General features: G+C 39.4%; 2 protein-coding genes and 1 long non-coding RNA gene across 8 annotated transcripts in view; 2 read left to right on the top strand and 1 right to left on the bottom strand.

Moving 5' to 3' along the window:
- The window catches only part of LOC135235873 (nuclear GTPase SLIP-GC-like), a 130,675-nt gene that overhangs the window by 62,552 nt on the left and 54,765 nt on the right, over window positions 1-13,358 (top strand). The window lies entirely within an intron of this gene.
- Window positions 1-13,358, bottom strand: part of LOC135235973 (uncharacterized) — a 50,206-nt gene that overhangs the window by 30,838 nt on the left and 6,010 nt on the right. The gene's annotated exons all lie outside the window — the stretch shown is intronic.
- LOC135235920 (nuclear GTPase SLIP-GC-like) overlaps window positions 1-13,358 on the top strand; it is a 200,763-nt gene that overhangs the window by 183,049 nt on the left and 4,356 nt on the right. The window contains exon 20 of one of the 4 annotated variants that reach the window (XM_064302032.1): window positions 13,193-13,283. The exons of the other annotated variants lie outside the window; for them this stretch is intronic. Within the exon in view, the coding sequence (XP_064158102.1) occupies window positions 13,193-13,283 (91 nt within the window). The remainder of the gene's footprint in view (window positions 1-13,192; window positions 13,284-13,358) is intronic. 4 annotated transcript variants of the gene reach the window in all.

The following is a 13,358-nucleotide window of genomic DNA, read 5'->3' as shown; positions in this document are numbered from 1 at the left end:
AAAACAATTTATACCTTTATTTATTTATTTTCTTTGTAATAAATTCAGCATGCGATGTGAGGCTGTATATCTAATTCCCACCCCAATTTGGAATTTTCCAATTATCTGCAACTGCAGATGGTGACACCAGTTACTTCTTCTCACACTACAGATTACAGCTAAACTCAGGTAGAGTAGGAGAACAACCTTCCATGGTCGCCTGACCAAACAGTGCAGGCACCTACAGTGCTGTGAAAAAGTATTTGCTACCTTCCTAATTTCTTATATCATTGCATAATTATTACACTGAATGGTTTTAAGTCTTTAGACAAAATGTAACATTACACAAAAGAAACCTTAGTAAACATATAGCACATTTTAAAAAGAAATTGCCCCGATAACATTAATAACTGGATGCACCACCATTTGCAGAAATAACTGCAACCAAATGCTTCCTATAATTTTATATCAGTCTTTCACATGACTCCGCTTTGCAGAACTGCTTTAATCCAGACAAATAGTTGGTTTTTGAGTATGAACTGTGTGTTTCAGGTCCTGCCACAGCATTTCTACTGGGTTCAAGTCAGGACTTTGAATAGGCCACTCCAAAACTTTAATTTTGTTTCTTTTCAGCCATTCAGATGTGTGCTTTTATTGTGTTTTAGATCATTCCCTTCATCACTCTTCAAGTGTTCTTCATTTGGAGATAAATTACTTTGTGACTGATTGATATATTTCAACGTTTTTTCTTATTACTTCTGAAATTTCGATTGAACGTGGTATAGTGTGTTTGTAGGAACTTTGTGGTAACCACTTCACTTTGATCTTAGGGTTCAATATGAGTGAGGTTCAGATTCAATGGGGCTGGCTGCAATCAAGCCTGTCTGTGTTCAATCAGCTGAATCTAATTATCAATTAAGTTCGGTGAATTGGTTGATTGAAAAACTGTGAAATTACTTTTTCACAGGACTGATATGGGTGCTTGATAACATTTTTCAGTAAATAAATGAAGTAATTTTAAAAATGCGCTTTTCGTTTACTCACGTTCCCATTGTCTAATATCACATTTAATTCAAATCTGAAACCATTCAGTGTGACAAATGTACAATAATAGAGGAAATCAGTGATGAAACATGACTGTGAAATGACTGAACCCTCTCATGGCCCGGGTGACACAATTGCTATGTAACTACTCTGGAGCACTGGCAGCACTGGTACAGTGACATGCTCACATGTGGCAGTGGTTTGGTTACCACATAATTCCTTAATTTAAAAAAAAAGCTTTTCAGGCAGGTAAAGTTAGATTACATGTAGTTGTGCAAATGCTGTCTGTAACTTCAGCACTTTTTCTGAACACAAGTAAAACTGATTGAGCCCAAAGTTATAGTATCCCTCCAATGAAGAAGTTTGTCCTTACCCTGCAGAAAGAAGATCTCAGATTTAAAAGAATATGACCAAAAAGATAATATTTACATTGGACTGTTTGGGAAGACGGGAGCAGGGAAGAGCTCACTGATCAACGCAATTGTCAATGAAGACCAGCTTCTGCCTTCAGGAAGCCTGAAAGCCTGCACGTCAGTCTTTGTGCATGTGCAAGCCAATACAGATCCCAGCAAATACAAAGCTGATATTGAATTCATCAGCCCAGAGGTAAGCAGATGAACACAAAACAAGAAAGTAATCCTCATACCGTTCTGACAATTACAAGACATACAGAATTAGAATTAACAGCATTAACATGAAATGTTATATAGTAATTCAGCCATGACTGGTTTATTCCTGTAAACAAATCAACCCATCACGTTCTATGTACTCTTACATGTAGATGATAATACACATGATGATGAAGAAATTATTATTTCAGGACTGGAAATCAGAACTACAATTCCTGGTGGAATTACTTGAAAAAGAAAATGAAAAAAAGACTGCAGAAGATGATAAAATGGTAGACATGGCAAGAGAAAAGATCACAGCCATTTATGGAGAAGTGGGACTGGAGAAAAGTTACAGTGAATTGGTGGGAGCCAAAGAGTTTCCTGAGATTCCCAACACATGCAGGAAGACTATGAATTTTGACACTGTGAGTCTCATGCACAATAACACTTCTTAACCTCGAAGTGAATAGAGATCTTCTTTTTGACAGGATAACTGAACATTTTGATTTCTCCTCCTCTTAATGAATATTCATGCTCCTAAAACTTCTCTGCAGGCCCAAGAACTGTCTCGAAGCATTGGATGCTACATTCGGAGTGATAAAAAATCAAAGCAGCTGTTCTGGCCTCTTGTGAAGCGAGTCACCCTTTCCTTGCCACAGTCTCCAGCTCTACTGAAGAGGATTGTGCTGGTGGACCTTCCTGGGGCCGGAGATGTCAATAAACAGAGAAGTGAGATGTGGAAAGAGGTACTGTCAGTGCTTCATGGTTTAATCTGTTGTTGGATGAATTCTGTTTATTTTGAGCGTCCAGTTGTATTTATGAGCCCATACCATCGACCCTGCCCTGAGTCAGTTTTGTGGGGGAGATACGAGCACATTCAGTCTGGCCGACCGGTTCCCCTATCCAAGGGCATTGCTGAAACTCAGTGTTTCCATTTAAATCCCACAGTGTCTCAGCCAGTGCTCCTCTATCTGGCTTGTGAATGAGATGAACCGTGTCCTGTCTGAGGAAGTTGCTGACGAGATCTTTGATGAATCACTGAGACACGTTGCTGGAGGAGGAGAGTGTCACAACATCACCTTCATCTGCACCAAAACAGATATCATCAACACCAAGGAGATCAAAGAGTTAGCTGCTACATTATTAACTCCTTTAGAAATATTTACTTGTATACAGATCTGTATACAGATCAATCATGTTTTTAATTTTGAATAACATTTCTGATTTTACAAGGGATTATGAAGTCACAGATAAGCTTGGAATAAAATGTGATCCTGGGGTAAGTAGATTATAGAAATATTTAATATATCATAGTAAATATCTGCTATTTCACATTTAATTATTAATACATATTTTCCAGGGTCCTCAATATAGAGATAAACTAAAACGGGCATGTATACAGTTCCGTAATAATGACGTTAAAGGAGAAATCAGTGCAATCTGGAAAAAGAAAACAAAGGTGAGTTTTAGGGCTCTATCTTACACCCGGCACAAAGCGGCGCCAAGCGCAATGCTTTGTGTCTTTGCTAGTTTCAGACCGACGCAGTTGTCATTTTCCCGTCCAGCACCCATGTTGTTTAAATAGCAAATGTACTTGTGCTCATCTGAGCGCCCAAGGGCGTGTTGGTCTTAAAATGAGGTGTGGTCAGGCGCATTGTTGGCGAATTGCTATCTTGAGGCAGCAGAAAGTGATTGCGCGATTGACCAACAAAAACCTGGTCTTAAATCAATGGCGCAGTATTTTACTGTTTTAAGGGCGCATTATTAAGATAGTAATATGCCTACATAGGCGGGTGCACAACGCGCTATATTAAAAAAATACATGTCATAATGGTTAGTCATAATATTTATCAGAATTAGCTAATCGCAGTAATGACTAATCCGCCATTATAATAGCAATCCGCCAAGGTGCAAGTGCACCTGGCTTTTAAAGGGAATGGGAGATGACACTCTGATTGGTTTATTTCATGTTATGCCCAAAACACACATATGATTAATTAAGAGACTAAGTACAACCCCTTTGAACCATGCGCCTTACTTTGCGCTCAGATTATCCGCCGTTAAACTAGCAAAAGTGGATTTGGACAGGCCCTATATCCACTTGCGCCATACGCTTTAGACCGTGCGCTTAGATCGTTCAAATATAGCCCTTAGTGTTACACCTTTAACTGAAATTTGCTTTTCATGTTGCATCTAGCTCTTCCACAAAGGAAAATTTTAACAAGAACTAATAGGAATAAAGGTATTAAAAAACAGTAATTCAGATTATCAGCATAAAATATACAAGCGCGAATCTGCAATAGCGGCGACCGCACACACGCATGCATGCATGTGTGCATGCATCCACGTACACACCCTCACACAAACACGTGACCTCTTCTTTGGCTCATGACCAACCTTTTCACAAAATCTTGTGCAAACCTTTTAATCCCTTCGGAAGTTATGCGCCTTTTTGTGATAGGCCACGCCCATCGCCACGCCCCCTCTTGGTCAATAGGCCTGAAAGTTACTCAGCTCTACCTCTACCATGACCAACCTCCATGCCAAATTTCAACCTCCTGGGGTGAAAACTGTGGCCGCTATGGGGTGGGACACTTTTGTGGACCAACCGACCAACTGACCAACCGACCAACCGACCAACAGACAGAGCTAGGTCGCAGCTAATAAGCATAAAATACTTTATATGACAATTGCATTTCTATCCAAAAAAATATACATTCTTAGATTCACCAGTAACATAATACTTCATAACTTTCCATAGGAAATGACACAAAAAATGCAATTGCATTATACAATCACATTCACATCACACAATACGGACTACAAACTTCTTTCATAATAATTTATAAATAACAATTGTTAAATTTGATTTCAGAAATTTCTGCTTGGTGATGAAGGGGATTCAGACAGCTTCTTTGATGTGTACACTGTGAGTTCTGAAGAATTCATGAACATTGTACAAAGGATGCCAGCTGTTCTGGATCGCAATGAAACTGGTAAAAAATATATATATAGGCCTATGTAATTAAGCACAAGGCGAAGATAAAATAAATGATTTAAGTGTTAACCAGCTGTTTTTTCTACTATTTGCATAGAATTGCCATTGCTGATGGAGCACATTAAGAAACTGTATGTCTCCCATTCCGTGAAGGAAGTGAAAGATTATATATCTGAGGTTTCGGGAATCATTTCATATCTTCACTTTTCAAAGGATGCCGTCAGTTCGAAGGTGTGTTTTCACTCCATCAATATGTATTGTTTCATATATTTATAAAAAATATAATATTCTGACAAAGAACTGAAAAAAAAGAATATATTGCTGACTGTGTTTCATGTAGCTGCTGTGTCTAAAATTGAACATTAAAGGCAGTCTGCATGAATTCTGGCGTACACCCAGCTAGCTTCTAAATTAAGAATCCAGATAGCTAGTTTCTAAGCTTTAGTGACTTTAGTACACCATTTCATAAAATTATAAATTGATCAGGTATACATAGCAAAGCAAATGTTTCCGAATAGCAGAATGTTATTTTTTGGATGGTGTTTCGTTTAATTACACATGTTTAAGTAATATTCTCACTTTAAAATCAGAAATTACACTTTACAGTATGTGAGAGTAAGTTCTGCCCTTTTTCAGGCTCAGACTTCAATTTCCAAAGAGATCAACCAACTTGAAAAGGGCCTGGATAAGACTTGCACTACACTGAATTCAGTTCTGAGCGGAGTTCACACAAAACTCCAGGAAGGTCTGCTGACGGGAGCAAGGGAAGCAGAGAAACACTGCCTGAGGAACGCCAAAGAGAGAGTGCTGGCACCAGTGAGTTTGTTTTAGCTGGAAACTGGCAGCTTTTCTCTGGAAAAATGTTAAATGTAAAAAAAATGGATCAAAGTCTCGAAATTGAGAGCCTTCTCAACATTGTAGACAGCAATGAATGAATGAATTAATAAATAAATATGTATAGAGCCTCAATCATAAAATGAAATAAACTATTTCAATTTTCAATTTCAAGTCATCAGCAGCCCACTTCAATGCCATGAAATATGGCCGCATATTGCCGTGTCATAAATAGGCTTTGACTTGATTAACTTGAATTGGTCAAAAAATGAGTTCGATATGATCAGCAAATTGTTGTTTTGGGAGGGGGTGCTGCTGCAGAGTGGAGTGGTCAAGCTGGCGTGTAGGGCTGAATTATGTCCTGTAGGTAGGCAGGGGCTGTCCTGTTGGCTGCAGTGTAGGCGAGGGTCAGGACTTTGAACCTGATCCTGGCAGAGACCGGTAGCCAGTGGAGTGACCTCAGTAGAGAAGGGACGTGGGAGAACTAGGGGAGAACTAACAGTGTTGAAGAGAATTTCTCAAGCACCTTGTAACAGTCAAAATTGTGAAATGTACCTTTAAGACGCTTATGTTTGGGTTTGCATGTGTACGCCGGAAGCAACATCACTGCCCCGCGCTATGCGCCCAGGTTAGTTGAACGATACACCTGCTAGGTGATGATGGACGTGGACTTGAGCTTCCGCTCCTTTATTTTCTTTTCTCAGCTCAAAAGTGATGCTTTGGTGTGTGGATACTATTTTATTTCATGTATGAGTAGAATAGTAGCCGTGAGACCAGGCTTATATGGTTGACTTGGTAGCTATTAATAAAGTAGCACTTATGAAATCTCAGTATCGTGGTCAACGTGAGTGGCTTGCTTTAACGTCTCCCTCCCTGCTTTCCGAGTACCACCATTACGGCACACACACCGCCAAAAAGTGTTACAACCTCTACAGTACTCTAACAAGTTAAAGAGCTTGATCCAGGTATCGAATGATTAGCTTAGCTATCCTCTTAAAGTAACAATCTTGAAGATCTCCATTTCGTTGTCATTGGCGGCATCTATGGCGATAAGCGGTAATTGCAGGTGTGTTTTTGGACCAGAGATCCAAACAGTGTCGCCTGTGTAACGTCAGTCAGTCGGCACCTGGGCCACGCCTCCATAACAATTCGAGGTCACCAGTATACATGAAAGCGAAAAGGGAATGATGTCTTCTGAGACGGTATTTACTGAATAAACAATGGTTGTTATAAAAGTAACGTTATGTACATACTCATTCATTGTCTAACATTAGGCTAACTTAAGCCGTATTTAAGGCCAGTTCAGATCAATGATTTGCAACAAGACGAAACGGTTTTAGAATGTTGAAGAGAAAATTGCAGCGGTGTGAACTGGTTAGTTGCAGAGCGTCTGAAGCCGTTGCCTGGGGTCTCAAAAGACCCACCTTGTCAAATCGCCGAGTGCAGTTTTAGAACGTTTACAATCAGACGTCTTGGAATTTTGGAAGTTACATCCAGACTCGCTGCGAATCATTGATCTAAACTGGCCTTTACACTGCCAAGCCGGGTTAAAATGCTGTAGCAGACCTGGGGTAGAATTAGTGATGATCAATTTCCACAGTTGTCCTTTTACCCGGTATGAACATCTTTACACTGCAGAGAAGAATCCGCGGGATTCGCTGTGGCGCAGCCAAATACGTAGGCTATCTCTTGCACAATAAACATTGTATTTCTCGTGAATGATTGTTGTGATATTTTTAAAACAACTGCCTTGCAAAATGTTACCCCTGGTGTTTCTGGTTTTGCTAGCTAAACTGTTCGAGAATAAAGCGGAGCTGGGTGTTAAATTAGCAATCAGAACAAGAAGCATAAAACAAAAACAAAGGAGATTTCATCAAAAAAGGGCAGCAAGGCTGAAGGAACATATGAGGAAGCGCAATAATAATAACAATGCTAATCCATACTGCTGTATTTTTTTTAAATTTAGTTTTCGTTTCTAATTATCAACAGCTCCCTCACCTCGCTGTCCCCCCAGTTGTTGCCCCTCTCACTGCTGGCCATCGAAGCTTATTAACTTAACAATATCATTAGCAAGCTAGCTCCAATTTAGTACGGTTCTCCGTCACTTGAATTAATGCCAAATGACTGTTTAGCCAGTTTCCCTCTGACAGCCCAACTTCCACGCTGTTGTTATGGAACGCTTGTAGCTCCGGCTCTACTTTACACAGAACAAACACCGGGTCAGCTCTGGCTTTTCTCCTAGGTGGTGAGGTGGGGCAGACCCGGCTTAGTTTAATCCACCTTTTCTCCAGCTTGACATCTTCTGATCATAATAATATATTAATGAACTTGATCGGAATAAAGTCTTCTTTGGTAAGCTTGGTAATACTGTGAGGTCGGTACCGTTAGCTAGCGTTTTTTTCTAATTGTTAGCTGACATTAGTAGATTATGTTAATTACATTAGCTAGCTAGCTAACACAACGTTACCTGATATGAGAGATGGCTAGTACTGTGCGCAACCTTGTCTAAATTAATGTTGCCTTTCTTGACATAGTCTGGTAGCTAGCGTTAGCTGTGCAAATAGCTATGTAATTTAGTAAGGTTACATTGTCATTAAATGTAATACGAAATCTACATCAACAAATAATATGACCTCTCACGATACACAAAAACTTATTAGGGTTCCATACACCCCCCCCCCCCCGCATATTACTATCTTAATAATGCGCCCCCCCCCCCCTTCCTCTGTTATTGTAACACTAGCAGACACCGGAAAAAACAATAGCCGCTCACACACAAGTGAGTTGAAGAGCGAGCCTGTTGCGTTAGCTCTGCCTACCCTCTCTGGCGGACCAACCACTGATGGGTGATGGAAAACGCATCACTAACTGTGCGCTGCTTGTAATTTTTCCCGGGAATGTCGCCATGGACACCCAGTTCAGAATCATAAATTAGTATAATGATAATAATATAAATCAATATTATAATAGGCTCAATCACCATTGTGTTACCTAATTCAGCGATAGATAGTGACTTAGACATTTATTTAAATGAAAATCTTTGAGATTATTACTTTAATGCAAATGCGTTTTTCATAACATAACATAACATAATGACGAGAACAGGCCATTCAGCCTAACACTGCTTACCATTTTCTTGACTAAATTAGTGCTCTGATTACCTACCGACTAAATAGCATCTAACACCATATTAAGCCTAGTCCTGAAAATCCCCAGTTTCTGCCTCAACTGGTTTTAAAGTAAAATATCACATGCCATTCCTACCAGCAGTGATTGTAACCAAAAAGTTAGTATTTTCAATAATACTTGGCTCCGTAGCATGACATTTGGTCCAATCCAATTATTAAATTGAAATGGAATTTTGGCTTTTGTAGTGCCCCCTATGGGTGTAGGTTGGACTGCTGTTGCAAACATGGTTATTTAACAGCCTTTAACATCATTCCTAAGTTTCATTACAATCAAATTTTCATTGAGTTATAGACTTTTTTGGTTAGGCATTACCTGTTTTCAACTTCATTAGCTAATATCTTCAAAATGGAAACACATTTCAAATATATGTTAAGAGGAACTCAAGAGCTTGGTCCTTAATAGCTTCTGGCTGTAGTTGGTGGAAATTATGTAGGAGTTGGGAAAAATATCTTTAAAAAAAACAAAAAGGAGTTTCAATGAAAAATAGTGACTTGTATAACCATCAGTTATGATAAAATAACAAACATGGCTTTAATCATTCTAAATCTAGGAAATCAAATCATATGATTCAAACAGTCAACAGGAGGCACAAAAATTTCTGTGTGGGGTTAAGAAAATATTTCACAGATCAGGACCCTTTGAATTGTCCTAACTTTCTCTCTTTACAGTGGCCCTAGCAGGCAATGTAAAGTTAGTCTAGCAATAATCGTTCAACAGATGCCATGAGGAATCATTTTAGGCAACATATCTTTGGAGGAGAGTGAAGCTAACATTAGCCAAATGAGGCAAACAAATGTCACCTCCTATGTCACATCTCGCCGAAGATGCGACCGTCAGAGAGCTGAAAAAATAAGATCTTTTGACAAAAATGCTGACTACCACATCTCTTCGCTTGAGGGTGTGTCCTCAACAAAACTGTGTGTGGGGTCAAGGATGAAGGGGCAGATTTAGATTTTTTTTACAAACACAGAGCCCAATATTTGAACGATCTAAGCACACGGTCTAAAGCGCGAGTGCATTTAGGGTGTGTCCAAATCCACTTTTGCTAGTTTAACGGCGTATAATCTGAGCACAAAGTAAGGCCCATAGTTCAAAGGGGTTGTACTTAGTCTCTTAATTAATCATAGGTGTGTTTTGGGCGTAACATGAAATAAACCAATCAGAGTGTCGTCTCCCATTCCCTTTGAAAGCCAGGTGTGCTTGGACCATGGCGGATTGCTATTATAATGGTAGATATTATGAATAAATGGATATAAATGGATATAAATATTATGACTAACCATTATGACATGTATTTTTTAAAATATCGCGAGTTGTGCACCCGCCTATGTAGGCGCATATTACTATCTTAATAATGCGCCCTTAAAATAACAGTAAAATACTGCGCCATTAATTTAAGACCAGGTTTTTGTTGGTCAATCGCACAATCACTTTCTGCTGCCTCAAGATAGCAATTCGCCAACAATGCTCCTGACCACACCTCATTTTAAGACCAACACGCCCATGGGCGCTCAGATGAGCACAAGCACATTTGCTATTTAAACAACATGGGTGCTGGACGGGAAAATGACAACTGCGTCGGTCTGAAACTAGCAAAGACACTTGCGTTGCGCTTGGCGCCGCTTTGCACCGGGTGTAAGATAGAGCCCAGAGTCAAAAAGGGCTGCAAATCCTACACGTTTAAAAAATGTTTTTGATATGCCTAAAGCTCGTTTTACAGCAGCAGACCAGCATAAAACGTGGAAGGCTAGCCCATGCAAACAAAGCTCTTCGATTAAGTTTGTGTTTTACTGCTATGGCCCTTGTGTTTCTAGTGCTCTAGGTGAGATCGCGGACTGGGGGAGGGTGGTGTGGGGAGCGGTTTCTGCTGACCGTGGGGGTGGATAGGGTAAAGGACAACACTTATACACATCTTGTCCCATAATGGTGGCAATTACTATTGAAAGATGCAAAAAAAGATTTAGGATTTTACAATGTTTTTACTAAATGGTTAAGAATGTGCTGGCGAATACTCTAACTCAACTGCAGTCTCTTGTAAACCTCATGTAACTTCAAAGCAGCTTGTATGGTAAAAAACGGATGCCTGTTGCCTAAATTGCTTTCCACACATGGTGATATTTTATTTGTATTTCTGTTTTTGTACAGAGATGGTGTAATAACAGAGGCCACTACAGGACGCTCAGAGCCATGTGTAAAAATAACGGCTATTATCGATCTGGAAACAGAGCGGTAGTTGATCTGAACTACACTCTGTCACAACCCATGTACAAACAGATGAATGGCATCTTTCTGACAACGTTTGGGTGAGTGTCCGAATCTTGAATTTTCCTTTTTACAACCAATATTATGCCTATATCTTATGATTCAGAGTGACCAATTATATTTATGTCATATTACCTCTTCCATTTTGGGCACTGCCCACCATGCACACTGAAGTCCATGCTGTCAGAGACTGTTTCTCTTAACTCTGCAGTCCAGCTAATGAGCTGCGCAGTCAGTGCTGTGTACTTTGTTTAGCAGTTAAGCCGTTTTCACACGACAAGCATTAAACCACTAGACATGCCTGACTTGACAGCAAAGCTAAGCCTGGTGTAGTGCACAGCTCAAAAGAAGTTGCAGTCTTCAACATTCTAATTGTACTGAACTTTGCCCTTGTTTGAAGCTGACCTTTCGTAGTGCGTCCTATCACATCACAGCTTTGTATGAAGCGGGCAGAGGTAAACATGGAAGAACATGTTGGGATAAGGCCAAGATTTTTGGTTTCACAAAGCGAGTTCACAATTTAGCATAATACAACAGACAACCTACTGCTTATCAGGGTTTGTAACAGTTTTCTGAACCAATGGCCTTACTGGATGGATGACGCCAAGTTTCAACAGCTGGCAGCACTTGATTGTTCTTATTGTGTTGTCACTGCCTTACTTAGCGTTGAACGCAGTGTTTGATGCTTGTCGTTTGAAAGCAGCTTTAGACTGCACCAGCTTTTCATAAGTTCTCCCTTAAATTGGAACATAAAGCTCATAATACAGGCTTACTAGCTACTAATTAGTTTACAACTAGCTAAACCAGCTACTAAATTTGGTTGTACCACATCACATGTCCTTAACACAAATCTTAGTAGGGCATACGTTCTTCATGAAGTAATGTACAGTCACAAGATTATGCTGATGTTGATTCAACTCTATGAAACGGACGCAACCGCTTGCTTCTATTGCTAAAGTTTCAGCAACCAATATGACACCCAGTACACCATACCTCTTAATTTCCCCATAGAATATAATGGAGGAACTAGTGCCTTTTTCTACCAAACTAAGAGGTTTACAGTCATATTTTCAACCTAGTTATTGGAGAGGATGAGGGTTATAGTTCATAAGACAAGTTACATAAGTTGTAAGTTAGTAGAGATTAACGTTACAGCTAAGCTTTTTTTTTTTTTTTTTTACTAGTGCACAGCTGGTGCAACCGGCCCCAGATTCCCAATTAACCAGGAGTTGCTTGTGTGATCACACAGGGACAGCCCTGCTGACTATAGCCCACACTTCATGGGAAACACCCTCTAGGGCTGTTAGCCATAATCAGCAGTCAGGGTTCAACAACAGACTGAGGGGAGCATTGATACATGGAAAACCTATTTATTAGCAGAACATACCACAATATTTCTGTGTTTGATATGTCTAAGTATCACCTCAGAGTAACACCAACAAATCATTTTAAATTGTCTCTCAAGCGCTGGAGGTACGAGAGCATCAATCAATGGGCGCTTTGCAAGTTTTCAAAAGAACTTCATCAAAGATGACCTTCTGGATTATAACAGAACAAAGAATAAAGAAAAATACCTGCGTCTGGTGTACATTAGAACAGAGGTGAGAAAGAACCCCCTTTAAACCCCCTTCCACTGTAGATATGCAGTCTCTTTTTTTTACATTTCACAAGTGAACCGATAATTCTTCCCTTTTATATCATCTAGCAAAGAAAATTGCACAAGAATCTGGAAAAAGAAATCCTTAAGAGAAAGAAGCTGATCTACAATTCCCTCAGTGATTCAATCCGTGACACCATGATGCCAACATATGAAGGTTAATCACTCAATAGGAGATTTGGGAATTAAGAAATCAATTTTTAATCTATATCAACATGTTAAATTCCTTTATTAATTTAAATGAATGCAAGAATGTGTCACATATTTTCAGAATGTGCTGCTATCGATGGAAAAGATGCTTTAATTAAGTTACAAAAGAAACTGGAACGTGCAATTACGAAATCCAAAAAGTACATGTTCCGTGAGTCCATGAAGAAAATGCTGGTTGAGTTCAGTGATCTGCAGGTCTGTATTCTCTTGAAAGAAATTCTCTTGAAGATTACTGCAATCTAGTAAACGTTACATGTTTTTCTGTTTAAAATGTGCTGCAGTTTGCATGAAAATGTACTTTTTTTTACACAGCAGAAATTTTTTTTAAAAATTTGCTTTAGCTAAGATTACTACCTTTATACAAAATCACTTTACAGAAAATTTTTGTTTTCAATGATTACTCTATAGAAATACCTTCTGAAACAAATTGAGAGACAGATGACAACCTTCTTGACGCTTGCTCGAAACCAGATCCCAGATGACATCAGTGGCCTCCCAGGTAACCAGTGGAAACCACTTTTAGACTGTAGGAGGATGTCAGAGGACACTCTGTACACTGTATACTGAACCAGCA

This window comes from Anguilla rostrata, chromosome 1 (genome assembly GCF_018555375.3).
Source record: "Anguilla rostrata isolate EN2019 chromosome 1, ASM1855537v3, whole genome shotgun sequence".
In the NCBI taxonomy this organism is placed as follows: Eukaryota; Metazoa; Chordata; class Actinopteri; order Anguilliformes; family Anguillidae; genus Anguilla; species Anguilla rostrata.
The sequence above is the reverse complement of the archived record's forward strand: the minus strand, read 5'-3'. Positions and strand labels throughout refer to the sequence as shown.